This window comes from Schistocerca serialis, chromosome 8 (assembly GCF_023864345.2).
Source record: "Schistocerca serialis cubense isolate TAMUIC-IGC-003099 chromosome 8, iqSchSeri2.2, whole genome shotgun sequence".
NCBI classification, from domain to species: domain Eukaryota; kingdom Metazoa; phylum Arthropoda; class Insecta; order Orthoptera; family Acrididae; genus Schistocerca; species Schistocerca serialis.
The window spans coordinates 559,878,248-559,900,543 of NC_064645.1; the positions used below are offsets into that span (position 1 = coordinate 559,878,248).

The window sequence follows — 22,296 nt, forward strand, 5'->3', positions numbered from 1 at the left end:
GAATTCAAAGCAAGTATTGGCTGGTACATGAGGAGGATAATGAAGAGGGCACGACTTATGTTGTGAGGCTAAAGGCTAGCTCAGCAACTTCTCTCGGCATTTGACGAAAATTGCACATCAGTGTCATAAATCAATCTAAGGATACAGCATGACTATTTTCTATACCACATAGGCAACGCCGACCAGACGCCTCTTTATTTTGACAGACCATCAGATGTTACTGTCGATGTGTAGAATGCTAGAAAAGTTATTATAATAAGTTCTAACAATAAAATGAACAGAGTAACAGTAATGCCTAGCAGATGGGTGCATGTTTGTCTTGTAGATTTCTAGCTCTGATAACTCATTAGAGTGGAAATCAGTTAACTGTAATGTATCTACCCCATGTGATCAAAACATTTGTGAACAAAAAAGTGTATTTCAAATAGATCACACACTATAGTTTCATAATGTGAAAATTCACTGAATAAAAAAAGGTACACCTGGTGTACTGCAACATTACATATTTTCATGGTTTCCTACAACATTCTGATCATCAAACAATAGTCTAGTTACAGCAACGCAATAATGGAATGTGCTCTCCTTCCTTCCTTCAACCAGATAAACAGCTTCATCAATTAGTTGCGGAGTATCTTCAGTTTAAAATGGGATAGGAGTTATGGCAAACTTTGCATTTTTTTCATGAATTCAAAATGTTTTCACAGAAATATACAGGGTTCTTCTAAATGATGGACCCATTTTCAAAACTTCCTATTTATTCAAGTAGAAATCCAAAATGAACAAGTTTTATACCAATGAAAAGAGGAAGTTTCAAAGTGTTTTTTTCACAATCTTTGATATTAATTTAATAAAAAAAATTAGTTTTCAATAATAATTTAGCAACGAGAAATTGATAAATGTTATAAATTTTCAATATGGCCACCACTGGCTGCATGGCAAACATCGACGAGGTAGCCAAACTCATCCCACACACTCGAAAACGTACCTGCTGTTACTGAGTGCACGGCAGCAGTGATCCGGTTCCGCGGATTGTTCATAGTGGTTGAAAGAGAGAGGATGTAAACAGTTTCCTTCACATAACCCCACGACAAAAAGTCAAAAAGTGAGTGACCAGCAGAGCTTTATGGCTAGCAGTGCAGAGCTAGGTCCTCAAGTCCCCTGCGACCGATCCAGCGCTGAGGAAGGGAGTCATTCAAAAAGCCTTGTACACCACGGTGCCAATGGGGCAGGGCTCCATCCTGTTGGAAAATGAAGTCCTGGGAATCTTCCATAACTTGAGGGAGCAGCCACTGTTCCAACATTTCCAGGTATGTGATTCCCGTTACAGTTCTTTCCGCAACGAAAAATAGTCCACAGACCTTTGTACAGGTTACGGCACAGAACACACTGATCTTTGGTGAGTCCCTTTCATGTTTCAATGGTGAATGTGGATTTTCTAAATCCCATACGCGAACATTGTCTGTTGACTTTTCCATTATGGTGGAACGTCGCGTAACCACTAAAAATTACACATTGTAGAAGTGAGTAATCCTCCACCTTTGCTAGCACATAACCACAAAATGTGAGATGCTTCTCTTTGTCATTGGGGTTGAGAGCCTGCACAAGTTGTAATCATTAGGGCTGGTACAGCAAACACTGCCTCAGAACTTTCCATACAGTTGGCTGTCTCTATTGGTAGACATACTGGGACCACGCACAAAACTTTCTTGAGTCCATCGGACATCATCCTCTTACACACGCAGTCGGCCTGTGCTTTTTCCTTTGCTCACACTCCCAGTCAGTTCAAATTGCTCTAACCAATGGCTAATGCAAGTTGGTGGTTGAATACCAAATTTGGTATGAAATGCCCACTGCACTGCAATTTGCAACTCACTTTTCGCAAACTCAAGAACACAGAAAACCTTATGCTCTACAGTTGCTATCTCACTCACAACTGACACTGAAATGGAATGATTGCCTTATTGCCGCACGAACTTCACCGGCCACTTCTGAAACCATCACCACCCACCCACCGCCGCCTGCCAAAAACTTTCAAACTTCCTCTTCTCATTGGTATAAAGCTTGTTCATTTTGGATTTGTACTTTAATACATAAGAATTTTTGAAAATGGGTCCATCATTTAGAATAACCCTGTATATATCACCTTGACAGTAATGCAGCTTTTAAAAAGATTTCGGTCTTCCGACATGTAAGTTACTTTGTATGTGAGCCAAACTGTTTAGTAAGGAAAGAAAAAACTTAATTAATGGTATCAAGAGACTCATGAACTTAATAGGTTTGACATCTCTACATTCAGAACTACATTAACTAGCTTCTCACAGTCACCAGGTGTGAAAAAGTTTCTACATTTTACATCTCTCTCTAAATGATGCTTCTTCCTGCTTGTTCGTAGTGTGGGCGTTATCTGACAATGTGTGCTCTAATTTTATTCAGCAGAGGATGCAGGCTTCCACTGTCATACTTACGAACTGTTCTTGTCACAGCTTTGAAGTATGAAAGCCATTTCTTCAGTTCTGTCAAGGGCAAATAGCTCACTGCTCAATAACAAATCTAATGGTATCCATAGACAAAACAAAATGCTGTCAAATGGAAACCATACGTGTGAGGATGGTGCATGTTAAATTTTACTAGTGTATGACAGCAAAGATTTTAGATGCTAAATTTAGAACAAAATATGTGCATATCTGTGCTGATGTATTGTATATAAAATGTACATGCAAAAAACAAAAGCCCATTTACCAGAATTTTTACCTCTCAAGCCACTGGTTAGCACTTGAAAACAAAGAGGATCAACAAATAAATTTTATAAATTACATAAAAGAACAGCATAAAAGTGAAACTAAGTATTTGTAATTGAAACATACCATAACTGAATACACAGCAAAAACTTTCAAAATATGGACAAAGTGCAATACCTATCACCTGAAATAAAAAGCAACTGACAGGCACCTAGAAGAAATAGAACATACAGAGAACATTATCAAGCACTTTGGGCATCCTTTGTAGCTCAAGATTAGGGACAACTGTATTTACTGGCTGTACCAGATTAAGAGAAAGAAAGTGTCCACTTATAACATTAATACATTGATTCATACATGAAAAGCTGATTTAATCTTATACTTCAGAAACCATGGACACTCTCCCATCCTGAGACAGAGGAAATAGTATATCAGAGAAGATGATTTTTTTTTAATGACTGGACCAACACCTAGCACCATAAAAAATGAAGTGGAATAATAGGCGACACAAATTAGTAATAAAACATAACAGATGAGATTTGATAGGCATACACTTTTCAGAAAATCAAGTCCATTTCCTCTTTTATGACTAGCTAAGTATCCATATTTATATGTAACACTGTTGTATTGTCATATTTCAAGCTTGTCAGCAGGCAATGGACCTAATAAAACAGGAAGTGTGATAGTCAATAGAAAAAACTGATATGGGTGAAAGTTTACAATTGTAAAAGCACCAACATTCCAGTAAACAAAGGCCTGCAAACCATGCAGCTGCAAGATGAACATGTGGTTACGACCTGCCACTGACTACATTTGAAATAGTGTCCCAGTCAGTAGAAATCTGTTTGAAATATAAACTTTTTGATAAAATTCCCATATAATTGGGCTCACTTTAATAAGACCTACAATACCACACCAGCAAGTTACATGCTGTAAGTACTGTACATTCATACCTGTTAATGCAGGTGTTATAAAGTGAAGTCTTTCATTTTGATGTAATAGTGAATTTATCTCTTCAGCAAGTTACGAATTCTTTCGAACACCCCTGGACCATTTCATAAACCTTGACATGACTGTACGATCTACTGCTTCAGTTTCTCAACTGTATTGATGGGAGTGGTGCACACTTTGCTTGCTTCCGATATGGCCCCAGACAGAAAAATTTATTGGATTGCGATCAAGTGATGTTGGTGGCCAAGCTACATTCCCTGCTCGACATATCCATCTTAAACTCTATTGGCACATAAGGCAGTGAACACTGGCAGCAAAACGTGCTGGCGTCATTATGCACGTACCAATTTCCTCAATAATGGGCTACGAGTGACATTTGGATCATATTAAACGGGGACTCGATTGTGAATTTTTCATACAATATCAGCTTTCACGGCCAGTCTTGTCTTCACTTTAAACTTGCGGGAGGATAGTCTGTGATCAAGGTATAAAACTCTTCCCTGACGTTTTGTCTCTGACTGAGGCAGACACCCTCCGAGGTACAGCGGCGAACTGCAAAGAGAACTCGAGGAAGTGCTGATTATATAGGCAGCGCAGAGGAAGCCACTGTCCATCATGTGGTGTTGGCTATGAGACTGTCTTGGTAATGCCAACATTCTTGATTGAAAGTAATCAATTGTCACGCTTCTGGCGAAATGCTGACATCCAAATTTTGTCCAGTTTAACACCCTCCTCTTTCCTGTTAAAATTATTACGGTATTTATCAATCTCGATAACCTCTCTACACATGTGCACATAATAAGGTGAGGTTTTAGACACGATGCAAGTCTTCCTGAATTTTATTTCATGATTACCTTCCTGGTAAACATGTTCTGCTATGATTAATTTATCCACGTGATCCAGGTGGCAAATCCTCTTATGTTCAACAAGATGGGTGTTCACACTTCTCTTTGTGGTACCGATATAAACCTGCCGTCAATTACAAGGAATTTTATATACCCCCCACTGCAGCCAAAGGATGCCATGCATCTTTTGCCAATCTTAAATATTCTTTTATTTTTCTGGTGGGTCTGAAAATAGTTTACACCCCATACTTGCTCAACACTTTCCCAATGCGATCTGTGACCTTACTAATGAACAGAAGAAAAGCCTTGCCGTTGGATGACTTTTTCCTCGTTGCTCCTGATCCTCTGCCTAGAGCAAAGTGCTCAATCTATCTCCTTGTAGAATAGCCATTCTTCACGAAAGTCGACTGTAGAAGCTCAATCTCATATTTTAAATAAACAGGTTCAGAAATTTTGTATGCCTCTTCTACCAAGGTTTTTATTACATCTGTTTTCTGTATAGGGTGGTGGTTTGAGTGTTTATACAAAACGATCAGTATGTGTAGCCTTTCTATACACCTTATGGCCCAAGGTTTAATCACAAACACATCCAGGAAATTCAGTTGCCCATTACTCTCTGTCTCCATAGTAAATTGGATTTTCGGATTAATCCTGTTTATATGTGTCAGGAATGCATCCAACTCCTCTGCTCCTGTGTCCATTCTACGAAAATGTCATCAACATAGTGATACCATCTGGCTTGTCTCTTACTGGCCGTCTGCAACGCCCGTTGTTCAAAAACCTTCACAAACAAGTTAGCTACAGCAGGACTAAGACGACTGCCCATAGCCATCCCGTCAATCTGTTCATAAATCCCACTACTGTACTGAGAACACATTGTGGTGAGGCAATGTCAGAATTTTTCATTTCAAATACTTTTGTACTACCTAGGGCAATGACATTAGTGGCAGCTCACAGGTCAACACTCAATTATTCTGCAAACACCTCATGTTCATTGGAAAATTTTTGCTTCTGTTATTGCACATTTTCAACCATGTCAGTTTCCACTATTACGAGTAATTATGATAAACCCTTCATATGGTTGGCAGCTAATAGCTGTGGAAGCATTAGGTTAATTAGACCAAGGCAATATAGCATTACTACCAACTTTATAAAATACCAACTTTATAAAAAAAATTAGAGAGAACAAGCAAAAAAGTCATTTCAATTTATGCTAATTGAACCATTATTAGAGAACCAGCTAGCTTTCACTCCAGCAGGTCATGCTGTTGTCATATTCTGATTTCACACTAATATAACAGGTCATTCAATAAAGAACTGGATTTTTTTAAAAGAATCCATTACAAGAATGGAATGCAACACCTATTTATTCGTCAACATAATGTCGTCCCCCCCCCCCCCCTCCACCCAAGTTCTACACATTTATGTCAGCAATGGATAAGCTTCTCAATTCCACATGCAAAGAATTCTTGGGAGCGTTTGGGTAACCAGTTACGAATTGCTGTCTGGACTCATCATCAGAAGACCTTGAGCCACTAACAGCTGCTTTTAGTAAATTAAAAATGCTCCCAGCTTTCATCTCCTGTTACAACACAGTGAGGAAATGCCTCCCCTTCAGCCTTATACCGCCGAAAAGCTCTCTACACACATCCATTGGCCTGCACACATCCATTTGCCTTTCTTTCACTTCTGATAGAAAATGTTTTGGAACGCAACTCACACACACTTTCTTGAACATTAGTATGTCATGAACAATATGGTGAGCTGATCCACCACTAATGTTCATTGTTGGTGCACAAAACTCACCATAAACGCCTGTTTTCCTATCTTAACGCATCAACTCTCGCAATGCTGTTCTCTGTGACTACACAGGCAGAGCATCCTGGGCATTGCAAATCTTGAACATTTGTTACACCATCTGAATTTATCTGCCCATTAGCACACTTGTGTTCAACCGCCTGGACTTTCTCATAATCAGCAAACATTGTGCTGCCATCTGACAGTGAATTTTGATTGGTTTCAAACGTTCCAGCTAACAAAAATATGACGACGCTCCACTGCTTCACTATGATGCAAACATGAAATGGTGCTGTCACCTTGTTTCCCCACCATCCCATTTGTGAGGCAGGTGTGCCTGGGCATTCCGATGATAATTCAATGACACCACCAAAAATACACACACACACACACACACACACACACACACACACACACACACACGGAATGGACCTCGCAGAAGATAGATACGAACAAAAGCAGGGCACAGGTATGGCTTTCATTGATCTTGTAGCAGCCTACAATACAATCAATCTCAAGAAATGAATAACGAAAGTACACAATATCATAAAGGATTAACGAGTGGTAAAATTCATTCAGAGTTTATTACAAAAGAGATGATTCTTTGTTATCCACATAACAAGAAAGGAGCCAATGGTGGATACAGAAAAACAGCCTTCTGCAACGAAGTGTTCTTGCTCCACTGCTGTTTAACACACATGCCAATGACTAGCCAATCAAACAGGACACTTGTTCTTTTATATCTGCAGAAGATGCAGTCATCACCATGCACGATAAAACTTTGAAGGGGAGTAAAATAAACTAAATGTAGCACTCGGGAGCTTAGCTATTTATTACAACACTCATCTAATGTCCAACCCCGAAGAAACACAAGTGTGTACTTTCACTTTGTGCCACAGAGGCAAAGAAGGAAGTTAATGAAATACATTATGGATATTTGCCACTTACACTGTGCTAACATGATAAACCTGGGAATCAAGCTTGATTGCATCATTACCTATATAGAACACTGTGTAAGTACAAAAATGAAAGTATGCACCTGGAACAATGCAATACAAAAGCTGACAAATGGCAGACAGAAAGCACAACCCAGAGTCCATATGTCTACTTTGTCTTTGTCAAACAACTGAAACTCCAGGTTGGAATAACAACAATTTAAGGAATAGGATAGCTTGCTACTCACCATAGAAATGACCCATTGAGTCGCAGACAGGTACAACGAAAAGACTGTTACACATGCAGTTACTGGTCACAGCCTTCCTCAACAAAGAAAACAGACACCTTCACAAAAGCAAACACACCTCAAGCACACTTGGCCGCCACCGCCGCTACTACCAGCTCTGACCAGAGCCCCAAACGGAGCTGCCAGATTTGTTTTGCTGCGGAAAGCTTTGGCCAATAGCTGCTAGTGTACAGTGCTATCATTGTGCCCATCTGCAACTCAGTGGGTCATCTTTACAGTTAGTAGCAATCTATCCTATTCCTTATACTGTTTCTTTGTTGTGTGTTTTTCCACTGTGGAGTACATTGTCAACTATGTACATTACAACAAATAACAACACTATTTGAGCTGCTATTTTGTGGATTAATTTTGGATATCTGAAAGCCTTGGTGAATACCATTTTCATTACAATGAGATACATTATGGTAATATTAAATGTTTTTTGTGTGTTGGCTCTGTTATGGTAACTAAGTTTTTTGAAAAGTAATGCCAACTCCTTTTTATATGTAAATTGTTAGAGCTTTTTAAATAAAACAAATCTTAACAACATTCTACATCTTTATTCTTCATGGTCACATAATTATTTCTGAACATGGTCACCCTGGCCGAACACATTTCTCCCAATGAGAGACCAGTTTGTTGATAACGTCAATGAAGAATGTTTGACTTTGTTGAAGGAGCCACTACCTCAGTTCTGCTTGTACCACTTCATCACTGTCAAAGTGAAGTCCTAGACAGTACTTTTGGAAACAGGCGGGCCAAGTTGGGACTACATGGAGAATGACTGATGACAAACTTAAGTCATCAGGTTTTTCAAATGTCACAGCCTCGTGCGTGGTCTGGTATTGTCCTGCTGAAGGAGAGAGTGCTCCATGTGTGGACAAACTCTTCAAATACGTAACTCTGTTACAACATGCTGTTTCTCTTGGATAAACTTAGTTACATTACACACTACCATGTTACAAGCTATAATTCTGAGCCCTACCATGGCAGAGGGCTGCAAATATGTGGGCACGAAGAATAAAAATGTAGAATGTTACTAACATTTGTGTTATTTGAAAACCCTTTAGAGCTTTCACATAAAAAATTTGGAGACATTACTTATAAGCATTCTCTTGCAGAGTTTTACTTCATAATTTTGTTGTTTCTATTGTATGATTCCTGAACAAGAATGAATAATCATATCTATGAATGCTGAATTCTTGACATTTTTGCTTGCATCTGTAACAAGCAGTCAGTTACATCTGGAAATATCCACATCCATCTCAGTTTATTTCCCGAGTTTTTTATTAGTTCATATAGAAATACAGCTCTCATGTTTAGTCAATGGTTTATTAGCATTGCTGCATATAGGCTATACATCGTATCCCTGAGGGAATGGCCAGTATTCAAGGATATGACAGGAAGGATCATTTGAAAGGGGGGGGGGGGGGGGGGACATTTAGTCAACATGGGCTCTAAAATGCATATTTTAAGAGCTTTGAGCACTTGTTCAGTAGAAGAGGTGTGTTGCACAGTAGCAAAGATGAACAAGTGCTCATTGCTCTTAAGGTATGTATTTTAGAGCCCATGTTTACCAGACCTTTTTACTTAGAATTATCATTTCTGTAACATCCCTGAACATTGACCATTTCTGCTGCGACAACCTGTGTTGGTTCAGGAATTGTGTGTGGAAAGAACTGGAACAGTAACAATACAGACACTATATCATTCCTTGCATTATTTTAAAAATAGTTGACTGCTCATGGCCATTCTTAACATACTGAAACTTAAAATATTTTTTCTGTTCTCCGTTTTAACCTTTTGCAGGGGGAAAGCAGATGCTAACACAACAAACAATGTTGACACCAAATGGTGTGTAATCATACAGTAGAGCACTTGCCTGCGAAAGGCAAATGTCCCGAGTTCAAGTCTCGGTCCGGCACACAGTTTTAATGTGCCAGGAAGTTTCATACCTTGTAGCTTACAAAATTATGCAATGTCAAGAAACAATGTCAAAGCCAACTTCTTTCCAATCAAGATGTCAAATTAGAAATATTGTTTTTCAGTCAGACACTCCTGGATAAAAAAAACTGTCTCTTAATGTGTACCACAATCAAGTAAATAAAAATAACACTCAAGAAAATTGAAAATAAAAGTAATTCCCAAGAAAATTGATAACTAAAGTCCAATATATCCCAGTAATAATCATTCACACAAGACACCCATAACAACAACAACAACCACCCCATTCATTAAAAATGTGTGTAAATGGCTTGTTGCTCCTCTTTTCATCACTAACCTTACAAAATTTAATAATAAAATTATAAACAGCCGACCAGTTGCAATGGATAAAGAATACATGGATGTTGCAGAGCTCTGCAACATCCATGTATTAATTTATATTTACGTGACAAACCCTATTTCTAGGGCTATATTTTAATTTTGACAAATGGATCTATGCATTTGTAAAAACGGCGATGATACATCAGTCCATACTAATGTAAAATTGCCACCTTCTGAAGAAGACAAATTTAAATTTGTTGAAACCTAGGTAAAGAATTCTTTATCCATTGCAACTGGTCGGCTGTTTATTATTTTATTACGTGGAACCGTTGCTGTTGCGCAGCTATGTTTAAAATACTAAAATTTAATAATTTAATACATTTTTTTGTGCACAGAATTATTGGTTGGAGCTGATAATCAAGTTCCTACCTGCAGCAGGGGGAGGTCTGCGGAGATCACACCCTTCCAAACTGAGGGAACGCTGCCTTTCAAGCGTCGACGGGAGGTCACCATAACGCAATGACATTTGCCGCTTGAAAGGTGATGACTGAGCCAACTGCCCAAAACCACGGAATGATCCTTGCCGCTGCAGCATCGAAGGGGTAGCATGGGGTCTTTCAATAGCATATGGGTTAAATGCTGGACGCACTGGAGGTGGTTCTATACAAACAGACAACAACAATTAAATTAACAGGATTGTAGTACAGTTTGGCTCAACACAAAGAGGTTTGGCCTCTAGCTCTGTTATCGATTGATCTCTTTGTTTATTAAGTTTAATTTTTTACATCTTTCTCTTTCTGACAGTAAACTTACATTAACAGTGCTGTGACCGGCCACACGCAAACAGATGGCAAAACAATGTAATTGAACCATCCCTATAAACTGTAATGTGTATCCTGTAAACTGAAAACAACAACAGTGTGTAACTTCCACACTTCTCTCTCTTTCAGGAGTTACTGACAAACATTAGTTACTGTCAACAGGCAAGAGAACTGCAAATTATCTGACATAAAATAGCTGATTTCTACAATACTGTTCATCACAATAGTTACATTGCAGAAAGATATTAAAAATTAATAACATGAAATCAAATTTGGGACATTCTCTTATTGTTAGTTTACATCACACCCACCTTCAAATTATCGATTTATATATTTATTTATTTCATTCAATGATCACACAGACTTTTCCCCTTAATTTTCTAGTTTACCTGGTATGTCCTTGTCCTAATTTCTTTACAATCTCCCTTAAAGTGTTCTGAAGTAACATTCAATTAGTAAGCCTCTGCCCCATCCCCAAAATGAAGTCTTCCACTGTTCTCCGATTCCGCTTTGGATTCTATCAGTATTTTTTTTTACCACATTGTGCAGGAGTAAAACTATGGACTAACTTCACCTGAAACCACCTTCCTCTACATCTACTAGCCCCATTCTTGTATAAATCTCCTAGAACAAGCTTCCTCTTTTCCTTTTTATGCCTTCCTTCCCAGAAACCTTACACACCTACTTCATTCACACCCATCACAAACTTTATCTGTTCAAAGGTTTGGACAAACATGTCAATTAAATTAAAATGCACAAGTGAGTTATATTTAAGATAATATTGCGGAAAGTTGTTGAGTGATCTGAAGTCAATCTCAATTCATTTTCAATCAATTCTTCCGTACAATGGCAATGACATTTACAAAACAAAGTGCACTATGCTGTATCTCACTCAAAACAAATATGAGGTGACAGTCAGCTCCTGAACATCTGTATCAGTACTTCAGATGACAATGTCTCCAAAATGCTGCCTTTTATTAATGCCTATTCAAAGATTAGCACCTACAAATTTTCAGTTGGACTATTTCTTAGATGACACAGTCACAATCACAATGGTCAAAAAACTAACTTACCAGAGGGCTTCAGTTCCTGAGGGTCCTGGAGACGTTCTGTTAATGACGCTTGCCGAAAGCTTCCAGAACGTGTGAAAGTGGAGTTCTTAGGATCGAAGGTCATGGTTACCCCACATTCTTTATCTCTCTTCTGTTTCCGTTCCAAACAAGCTGCAAAAGCACAGCCAACAGCATGGCTGAGCCGTTCTCCCTAAAACCACATATAGTTATGAATTGTTTATGAAACAAAATATTTTAAGTATTAGCTGCTAGCCACATACGTTCCTAACTTATTTAAAAACTAAACATTTCAAGTTCTTGGGAGGTCATCTACAGGCAAGCAACGACTGCTCTCCCCCCCTCCCCTCTTCTCCTCCCCCCTCCCTCTTACACACACACACACACACACACACACACACACACACACACACACACACACACACACACACACGGATAGCACTAAAAGAACAATTTCACTCTACATGCAGGTAACAGTAGTGCTCTTCTATATCTCCCCCTTCTTTAAACTCTTCAAGCCACTTCACCAACACAGTACGCTTGAAGAACACTTCTTGTTCTTTCCTTTGAAGTAGTACTTCAGCTGTCCAAGGGTTTGTCGTAGGCTCCTTGTACACCTATATCACTTCTGCCTTCCCACCAGCATTCTTTCACTGGTAACACAATATGAGTATTCCCATCTAAAAAGCTGCTACATTAGCTGTATGCAGATACTTTTATCCTTGTGTAAACTTGGTAGGACTGTTGTCTAACGACAGAGTATAGTCAACTTTTGAATATGTTGGCAGTCTGCTAATAAACAATGAAAACCTTCATATAAATTCATGGTCCTACTGACAGCTGGTGTGTGTGAAATACTGTAAAAGTTCCCACTTCTTCTCTTGTCATCCTGTCAAGGACAGCCTCACAAATGTTATAGGCACAAAGAATTTTGTGACAGATTACTTGTATTAAATCTTAGCGCACTTGCCACATCGATTCTTTATGAAAACACAATCTTTTTTGACAAAATACACCACTGTCATAGCTACTGACTGCCGAAGTAGTAACACAATCATATAAACACGGATGATTGTGTAGTAACAGTGTGACTGAAAATTACATAGCACTAATTATGATCATTGTCACGTATTATACACGACATTCATATTATGTCTCTCAGTATCAACTGCCTGCTTGCACACAAAGCTGAGAGCAAAGGCAGCATCTGTATTCAAGTTGTTGACACACATTCTAAAGCAGAATTTGTGACTAGTTGCTCCAAGGCAACAAAGGCTGTTTAGTCTTCCAATAACATGTGTTATTAGGAACAAATTTAAAATTTGTAGAATTCCTTGTTAAATGTAGAAGTGGGCCTGATGGTCATTACCTTGCCAGGATTAATAAATAAAATACATACAGAAGACAGACCAGTCAACTTTTTAATATGATGGCAGTCTGCTAATAAACAGTGAACACCCTCATTAATTCATGGTCCTACTGACAGCTGGTGTGCGTGAAATACAGAACTGTCTCTCCAACATATAAACTGGTCAAATATTTAACAAAATTAATGGTGCCTATATTTCTACGTGACAGATGGAATGACAACGGTTTCACCATTACCACTAGTTATGACCAATTTTTCTCATGGAGACATTGCGTTAACTGTGCTCACCTTTTCCCATCCTGCTTTTATCTTTACCTTTATGATTTGACCTAAACATTACAATTCCCAGTAGAGGTCAATCGGTTTTGCTCTGTAACTAAAAGATTTTAAGATAATTATACTTTTACCATTTATTCCCAATGGTGGGCAATCAACTGCTTCTCACAGAAAGGAATTTTACTCTCTCTCTCTCTCTCTCTCTCTCTCTCTCTCTCACTACTTCTGTTCATCAGCAACGATAAATTTAATACAATGTTGCGTGTACAATTGTTGCGCATATGTCTGTTGTTACAACAATTTGACTAGTAACTATAACAGATCGGTATCACCGTAGTGGCCTGTCTGAAAATGAAATTAAAGTATTGGCTGCTCACAGATGTTAAAGTCAGATATATTGTGAATGGTTTTTCTTGCTTGGGAAAAGATGAGACGAGACATGCAGATACTAGCCAGGGAGAACACATTATGCTATGTTCCGCAGAACCTTACTTACAAAAGGGGAGAAATATTATATCAGGAGTTTCTTTAGTTCTCTCAAGTTGGCAAACAAGCTTAAAAACAGGGATACAAGCACCATTGGCACTTTGAACAGGAGTAGAAAGCAAGTGCCATCATCAGTGAGAAAAGGACAGGATGTACTTCATTCAAGCATTCTTTACAATGCCGATGGCATTACTCTAACATTTTGCCAATGGAAGACTAAGAAAAAAGGGTTGCTTCTTAGTTCTACGAACAAGCAATTTGTTTAACACCAAATTTGGCATCGACGTGGTAGATCGCTGGCCTGTATATTTTTTGTACAATATTCTAGTTCTGGTCACACCTTGTACTCATTGATAACTGGCTTTACCATCGCTCAACGATTTTTCGTAATGAAAACTTAGTTGAGATAATGGTAATAATCAGGAATTCTCACCCACAGCAATTCTGTACTTCGCCCTTTTTGATTGCCAAGACAGAGGAGAAGGAACTTCTTGCCAAGTAGTACTGTGCAAGCAAAACAAAACTAGAGAGAGCTGTTTGACATACACAAAATTTGCATGTGGTTAATACGTTAATATGAAAAAAGGTTTGAAGCATTTGAGATGTGGATGTGGAGGAGAATGGAGAGAACAAGCTGGATGGAAAGAGTGAGTAATGAAAGATTATTGGAAAGAGTTGGTGAGAGAAGATGTCTGCTGAAGGTTTAAGAGAAAGGCAAAAGAACTGTTTCGGACATTCATTGAGAAAGGGAGTGCTTGCTAGCAGATGCTTTGAAAGGATTTGTTTGTGGGAGAAGACAAGAGGAAGAAGGAGATACAAGATTATACACAAGGGAAGAGGAAATTATGCAGACCTGAAGAGGATGGCAGAAGACCGGACAGCCTGGAGAACTACCATGTGAAAACCTGCCTTTTTGCAGAACACTGATCATGATGAATATGTAACCAAAACGATATGCAGAAATAGCAACTGAGATTCTCTTAATACACAGAGTTGTTGGTAGAGATGTGTCTAGTAAAACACTACTTATTTGTGACAGGCTAAAAGCATAATTAGTGAACAGCTAAGTAATTCTTAAGGTAACATGTCACCTGTCATTATATGATGTACAAAACAAATGATGAAAATGTAAGCAATTACTCGTATATGGACCTTGTAATGTTGTGTCCCTTATTTTTGTATGGTGAGCCCATATAAACAATACACATGGGGGGAGGGAGGGGGAAGGAATGAGTCATTAAAATGCCTCCCTCTCTCTCTCTCTCTCTCTCTCTCTCTCTCTCTCTCTCTCTCTCTCTCTCTGTGTGTGTGTGTGGGGGGGGGGGCCTCGACACCACCTATATGTGGTGAGTAGTGATCTATCCTTTCCATTATACTGTTGTTATTCTGTCCTGGACTTTCCATTGTTTAAAAATAATAAAAAGCAAAATTAAAGACAGTAAATATGAAGTACCATTGCATTCTGTACACAGAAGCAGCAATTTAAAATGTGATAAAAACCTTAATGGTCAACTGAGCTCCACTGGGCATTGTAGTGTTAAGGCAAGGAAACATTCCAGAAATTCACTGATCACATGAACTGCATATATCAAACATAATGTTTACCGTGGAAATGGAGAAGCAAGGGAAGCTACCCTTCTTAGATGTTATAGAAAGCTAGGCAAACCGACTGGGCCACTTAGTATATCATAAACCGTCCCACATGGATTTATGTTGCAAAGGGCTCAGTTTTCATTCACTATCCAAAAGAAAGCTGTGCTTGAAGCTCTGATTCATACAGAAAAAAGAGAATCAGACAAAACAGTCAATCAAAGCGACAAGATCAGCACATGAGGTTCCTCGTGTTCTGTGAAGCATCATCATTAAGCAGAACTGGTCGAATCTTACATAAAATTGTATTTTGGACTCCAAAGAAAATCAAAGAGCTATTGTACCCTGTGAAGGATAGTGAAGACCTCAGGAGTTCCATGTGATTGCAGGATTCCATAAGAAAATGGTAGCAGCTATATGGGATGTTCTACTCTAACTGTTTGTGAGTACAGTACTGAACATCAGCAGCACATCAAGTACAGATACCCAAAAAAATCCACAATTGACAAAGACAGCCTTACAAATAAACAAAACCTCTTGTTTCAGCAGATACCAATTCCAGTCTATGCTTCAACCTACTGGGATTCAGTCATCAAAGAGGATGTGGGAATTAGAACGTGTGTTAACACGTTTAACAGAGATACAGGATAAGCAGGGAGCAATGTGTGGAAGCAGGCTCTCAACACCAAGAGGCTGTCCCCAAGTATTTCCCACGATATGTATCCTGATGGAAACAGAGACGTTGAAGATGAGATGACGTATCATCGTTGATGTCAGTGTAATCTCGGGTCACAATGAGCTCTACAACATCAATGTCATTTACATCTGTGCAATTCTTTTACTTGACAGTCCTTACCACATGATGAAAACACGAATACTGTAAAAAGCACGGATTTCCGTAAATAATTAGTGCAACACACGCACCGAGAACAAGTGTTGTCTTAATGATGTAACACTTCACAATAAAATTACTTACCGATTCTTTAAGGGCCAAGAAGCCATGACACATCCAGCGACGAGTTGTCCCATCACGGCAAATGTAACTAAATCCTTTCTCATGATTGCGATCAGGGGCGCAAAAGGAAACTTTCTCAATTGTCTGATCCACAATGAGCCCCTGAAATAGAGAACTGCTTTTAGTATGATACACAATAACATATATGGTAGCTACGAGTTGAGAAAGTAAAAACATGTTATCTTCTGACTGAAATGTGTTTTGGTATTAGAAACAAAAGTGACTGTACAATAACAGCTGACTGAGTGGATCCAAACCTTCTAAGTGCAGAATACCTATTTCTTCAAAGTCAGGTTCCTGTGAATGACCCAATACAGCAGCTTTCCTTTAAAGCAGAACAAAAATTTCACACTCTCCTTTTATTGTGTAAGCAATATCAGGAGCCTATAAAATAACAATGTGATTATTACAAAAATACAGTGTTCCCCACAGTATTGAACATCTGTCACAGTTTTTATCAGAAAACAAGACTGAGGTTTTACTGGTATCATTCACCAATGATTGGAAACTGAAAATTATAATACTACAAAAAGTAAAAGAAAGTTTTTTACTTGATATATCAGAAAAACCTGTATCATAGCTGATCTTTTCTTGTACATCTGGACAAGCAAAAAACCAAGTATGGCTAGCAATGCGCACTGCACCTGGTCTATGCAACGAAGACTCACAGTTCTGGGACTGAACACTGCCACCAAAGCTAACATGTGACATTTCTGCATTCCTATGCACGAAGGAGAACACAAAGAACTAAATGAGAATTAGGGGCAAGTGTCATCTTCCCTCTTCCAATCATCACTCAACATTTAACACTGACTCAGAATTTGAAAGTTGCTAAATGCATATACATAAGACATGCTGCCTTATGATGATGTAACAGGTGGGCAAGGCTAAGAAAAGGAAACTTTGACATGCAAATGTTTTAAGGGTTCTATTGAGATTAGCAGATGCAGTCCTCATAACAGTAACATCATAGTCCTACCAGTGATGTGATTCATGCAGTCAAACTTTTAGTGCTGATGAGGAAGACATTGTTCTTAATATGACCACATCAGTGGAGACATTTCTGGATGTGTCAGCTGTGTGTTCAGTACATTTTCTGAACTTTTAAACAGCCTCTTTAAGAACGAGCACAGTGCGCAGGTGTTAAAGGAAGGAAGAAACTGAAGATGGAGATAGGCATATCAAATTGAGGGCTATTACAAAAAAATGTGTTTCAACACAACCTCACAAGCATATCCACGTTAGGCACAGCCTCCTCTGCGAGCAGCTCAAATGTGCAGTTTTCCCGTCAACCTATCAATAAGCCTGCCTCAGTAATGACTATTACCACACAAATGGTTTCGTGGATGATCCTACATTTAATTAAATTTGTTTCCATTTACTGCACTTTTCTGTATTGGCAGAGTCAGTACGGACAGGGGATGTCCCCAAGGGCAGGACCAACTTATTGAACCATTCATCAAAATGGAGCCTCATTTGAAAATAACTGACAAAACAGAATTCCGCGTGATGCTTTTACAGCCTTAAAAACAAGTTTTTGTCCAGAGGAGGAGGAGGAGGAGGAGGAGATTAATGTTTAACGTCCCGTCGACAACGAGGTCATTAGAGACGGAGCGCAAGCTCGGGTGAGGGAAGGATGGGGAAGGAAATCGGCCGTGCCCTTTCAAAGGAACCATCCCGGCATTTGCCTGAAGCAATTTAGGGAAATCACGGAAAACCTAAATCAGGATGGCCGGAGACGGGATTGAACCGTCGTCCTCCCGAATGCGAGTCCAGTGTGCTAACCACTGCGCCACCTCGCTCGGTCTTTGTCCAGAGTGGTTGGGGAACACAGTGGTTAAGACACATTCCAATTAGCAGAAGTATGCAAGTTTGAACCTTGTCAGGTGCTTTTAAATCTTTTTGGTTGGTTATCGTCATAGAAACATTTAAAACATAAATTCTTGTTGCACTATGAACAAAATCACGTAGAGGAAGAATTCAACAAAAGAAGCGATTATATATGAACAATGAGGAACAGAAATAATGAATGCAGTAAGATGGACAAAAATATAAAATGAAAACGTTGAAGAATATTAAATCAAAGTTAATATATAAAAGTAACTAAAATCACATGAAACAAAATTCCAAATGAAACAAGAACTGTGGTGTCACGGCCAGACACCACACTTGCTAGGTGGTAGCCTTTAAATCGGCCGCGGTCCGGTAGTATACGTCGGACCCGCGTGTCGCCACTATCAGTGATAGCAGACCGAGCGCCGCCACACGGCAGGTCTAGAGAGACTTCCTAGCACTCGCCCCAGTTGTACAGCCGACTTTGCTAGCGATGGTTCACTGACAAATTACGTTCTCATTTGCCGAGACGATAGTTAGCATAGCCTTCAGCTACGTCATTTGCTACAACCTAGCAAGGCGCCATTATCATTTGCTATTTATCTTGTGATGCATGTACCGTCAGACCGATGTTCACCAATTATGGATTAAAGTTAAGTATTCCAGAAGCTACGTACCTTTTTTGCTAGTCTCTATTCCTTTAACTGTTCCAGACTTCACGCCAGTCTGCGTGAGCTTAAACGCGTGCCTTTCGGCTATCTCATAATGGCTTGGCTGTCTTGCCAAGTCACAACAAGAACAATATGAAGAAAAAATGAGTACAAATGAAAAGTTAATAAAAAGATTCAAGTGACATGACAAAGGTTTAGAAATTAAAAAAAAAAATGTGTGTTTAACCAATTAATTGAATAAAAATAAGTGCCCAAAATCATTTTGACCAGATTTAAAAATTAAAATTTCAACCTATCTGATAGGATTCAAACGTATGACGTTCAGGAGTTCATGATTGTATCTTAATCACTATGCCACACCATGGCTGTGCATAACAATCTTCTTTTTACAGCTCTAGAGCATCCTGCTGAATTTTTTTACGTCAAATACTTGCATACGAGTGCACACTTTGATGAATGACTACGTAAAGCGGGAGCAGGGACAAAATGGTTACAAAAAGTCAATCCCAACACTGGGGACCTTTCCTTGGGAGATATCACTCCAAATGAATGGTCACAGATAGATTGTTTGCACAATAACCTGTAGTTTAACATGCCATGGAAGATAACAGCAGGGATGTATGCACTCTTAACTTCTCAAGTCAACTGGAGTCAAAGTTCCAATGGCAGAGGATCCAAATTCGCAAGAGTTTTGTTTTGTTTTAAGGCACAAAAACAACTAGGTTCATACGCACCCATGTCAGAGCTGTAGAACACGAAGACAAAGAGGGGAGTTAAAAATGACTACACATTAATCCCAATTGATAGAAGAGATGACAGCTAAAAACAGGGACATGGAGAAAGGTCTATAAAATATTTTGTAGAGAAACGGAGGTCCTGAACAAAAGATCAGATTGCCATACTGCTGAAATGGATGAAAAATAAAACTCAATCTACAGCCCGCGCATCGTTTGCTAAAACGACTGATAACTCAGATGGCAAACACAAATGAGAACGAAAGTGCTGAAGAAAAAGGGCATTCCATAGGAAAATGGTGGACCATCAAAGGTTCAGGGCAATGAGAATAAACTGCTGGGGGAGCACGATGTAACAAACACAGATGGCTAAAAAGGCAGTGCCCGATACGCAACCTAGCTAAAATTATCTCCTCGCAGCAAGAGGGCCGAGATGACGTAGTCCACGCTGCTGGGAGAGGCTTAATAGTCCAGAGCCCGTTCCCTCGAAGGGAGGACCAGTGGTGATGCCAAAGTGACACCACCTCCTGACAGACGTCAACACAAAGATCATCTGAGGAGTGGAAAAACTAGCGGGCCGAGGTAAGAGAACTGCAGCACTGGCAGCAGTGTCAGCGGCCTCCTTTCCCGTCAGACCGATGTGACCAGGAACCCAAATAAACTTCACAGTGGCTCCATCAAGAGTGAGCAAGTGACAGCTCTCCTGCACCAACTGCACTGAGGGATGGACAGTGCACAGCACACAGAGGCATTGAAGGGCACAGAGAGTGGGAACAGATGACGCAATTGAAAAGCCTGTGTCACTGGATGTACTGCTCGGCCTGATACAGGGTGAATAGTTCTGCTGTAAACACTGAGCGGTGTTCTGGTAGACGATACGGAAAAATGACAGTGCAAATGACGAAGGCACACCCAACACCGTGGTCAGTACAGGAACCATCAGTGTACACAAAGGTACTATCGCGAAGTTCAGTGAGAGGTCACGAAACTGAAGGTGATAGAGTGAGGCTGGAGTAGTGTCCTTAGGAAGCGAATGAGGATCAAGCTGAACGTGGGCTGGCAGACGAAGCCGAGGTGGGGAAGGGTTCACACCCACTGGAAAGTGGCAAGTAGCAAGAAGTGAAGCTGCCAGAGCAAGAGCCGAAAGTGAACTCCAGGACATAACTGAGAAGAGGGGCATGCCCTATACTAGCCATCAAAGGAGTCATCGAAGAAGTCATACGAGAAGGTGGCCACGCACGGAAGGCAAACGGCATGCATATCTGCTGAGGAGAAAGTCACAGCGGTAGGACCGTGGTGGTTCACTAGCTTCTGCATACAGACTCTCAACCAGACAGGTGTAAAAGGCACCTGTCACCGAATGGATGCCACAATGGTGGATAGTATTGAGACGGCGCAAGAGCAATGCATAAATGAAACACATAGTCAAGTTTTGAACGGACAAGGGATCAGCACAAATGGAGGAGGTTGGTTCGATCTGCTCCCAAGAAGTACCACTGAGGGCACGTAGACGTTTGAGGGACAGCATACAGCGAGCCACCAGGTAAGACACTTGGGAGGACCAAGAAAGTTTCCTGTCGAGTGTGAGTCCAAAGAATTTTGTGGTTTCAATGAATGGAATAGCAATGTTCCTAAGATGCAAAGACGGTGGTAGAAACCAACTGCACCATCAAAAATTCATACAAATGGTTTTGTCAGTGGAACAATGAAAGCCATTGTCAATGCTCCATGAGAGAAGATGATCGAGACTTCGCTGAAGACTCCACTCAATGAGACAGGTCCATGGAGAACTGCAACAGTTGGCAAAACTGTCAACAAAAAGGGAGCCACAGATGCCTGGTGGAAGACAGGCCATTATAAGGTTAATGGCTGTAGCAAAGAGGACGACGCTCAGGACAGAACCCTGAAGGACACCGTTTTCCTGGATAAAGGTGTCCGACACAGCAGAAACCACACGTATCTCGAAAACTTGGTCTTTTAAAAATTTCTGAAGGAAACTAGGCATTGTTTTGTTTTGTCTTCTTTTGATTTAGGGCGCAAAAGACAAATGGAGTCATACACACCCAAGTCAAAACTATAGAACACGAACACAGAGAGGAGTTAAACGACTATACTTCAGTCTCAATGGACAAAATAGGAGACAGCAAAAAACAGGCACAGGAAAAAAGGGCTAAAAATAACACCATGCAGAAATGGAGGTCCAAAACTAAAAACTAAATGGCCTTTGCCGTACTGCTTCAGGGATAAAAAGTAAAACGTGGTCGACGGCCTAGGCGTCATTCACTAAAACGGCTGATAAATCAGACAGCAAATCTAAGCTGGAACGCAAATTGTTTAAAAAAGGGCATTCCAGCAGGAAGTGGCACGACAGTTAAAATTTGGGTGAAATGTATACAAAGTGGTGTGGTAGCACCAGTAGCGCCACTTAGCAAATGACGATGGCTAAAAAGGCAGTGCCCAATATGCAGCCAAGTTAAAATAATCTCCGCCTGGCAGGAGGGCCGAGAGGAGGTCGTCCAAGGTGCTGGGAGAGGCATAATGAGCCAAAGTTTATTCCTGTGATGGAAGGACCATTGGCAATACCAAAGGGACACCACTTCCTGACAGACGGCG

General features: G+C 39.9%; 1 protein-coding gene across 2 annotated transcripts in view; it reads right to left on the reverse strand.

Annotated features, from left to right (window-relative positions):
• LOC126416082 (protein numb) overlaps window positions 1-22,296 on the reverse strand; it is a 234,531-nt gene that overhangs the window by 67,864 nt on the left and 144,371 nt on the right. Inside the window, exons 6-9 of one of the 2 annotated variants that reach the window (XM_050083569.1) lie at window positions 16,407-16,547; window positions 11,713-11,902; window positions 10,248-10,478; window positions 2,740-2,772 (exon numbers count right to left, since the gene is read on the reverse strand). In XM_050083569.1, coding sequence (XP_049939526.1) covers window positions 2,740-2,772; window positions 10,248-10,478; window positions 11,713-11,902; window positions 16,407-16,547 — 595 coding nt within the window. The remainder of the gene's footprint in view (window positions 1-2,739; window positions 2,773-10,247; window positions 10,479-11,712; window positions 11,903-16,406; window positions 16,548-22,296) is intronic. The other variant, XM_050083570.1, reaches the window with a different exon arrangement.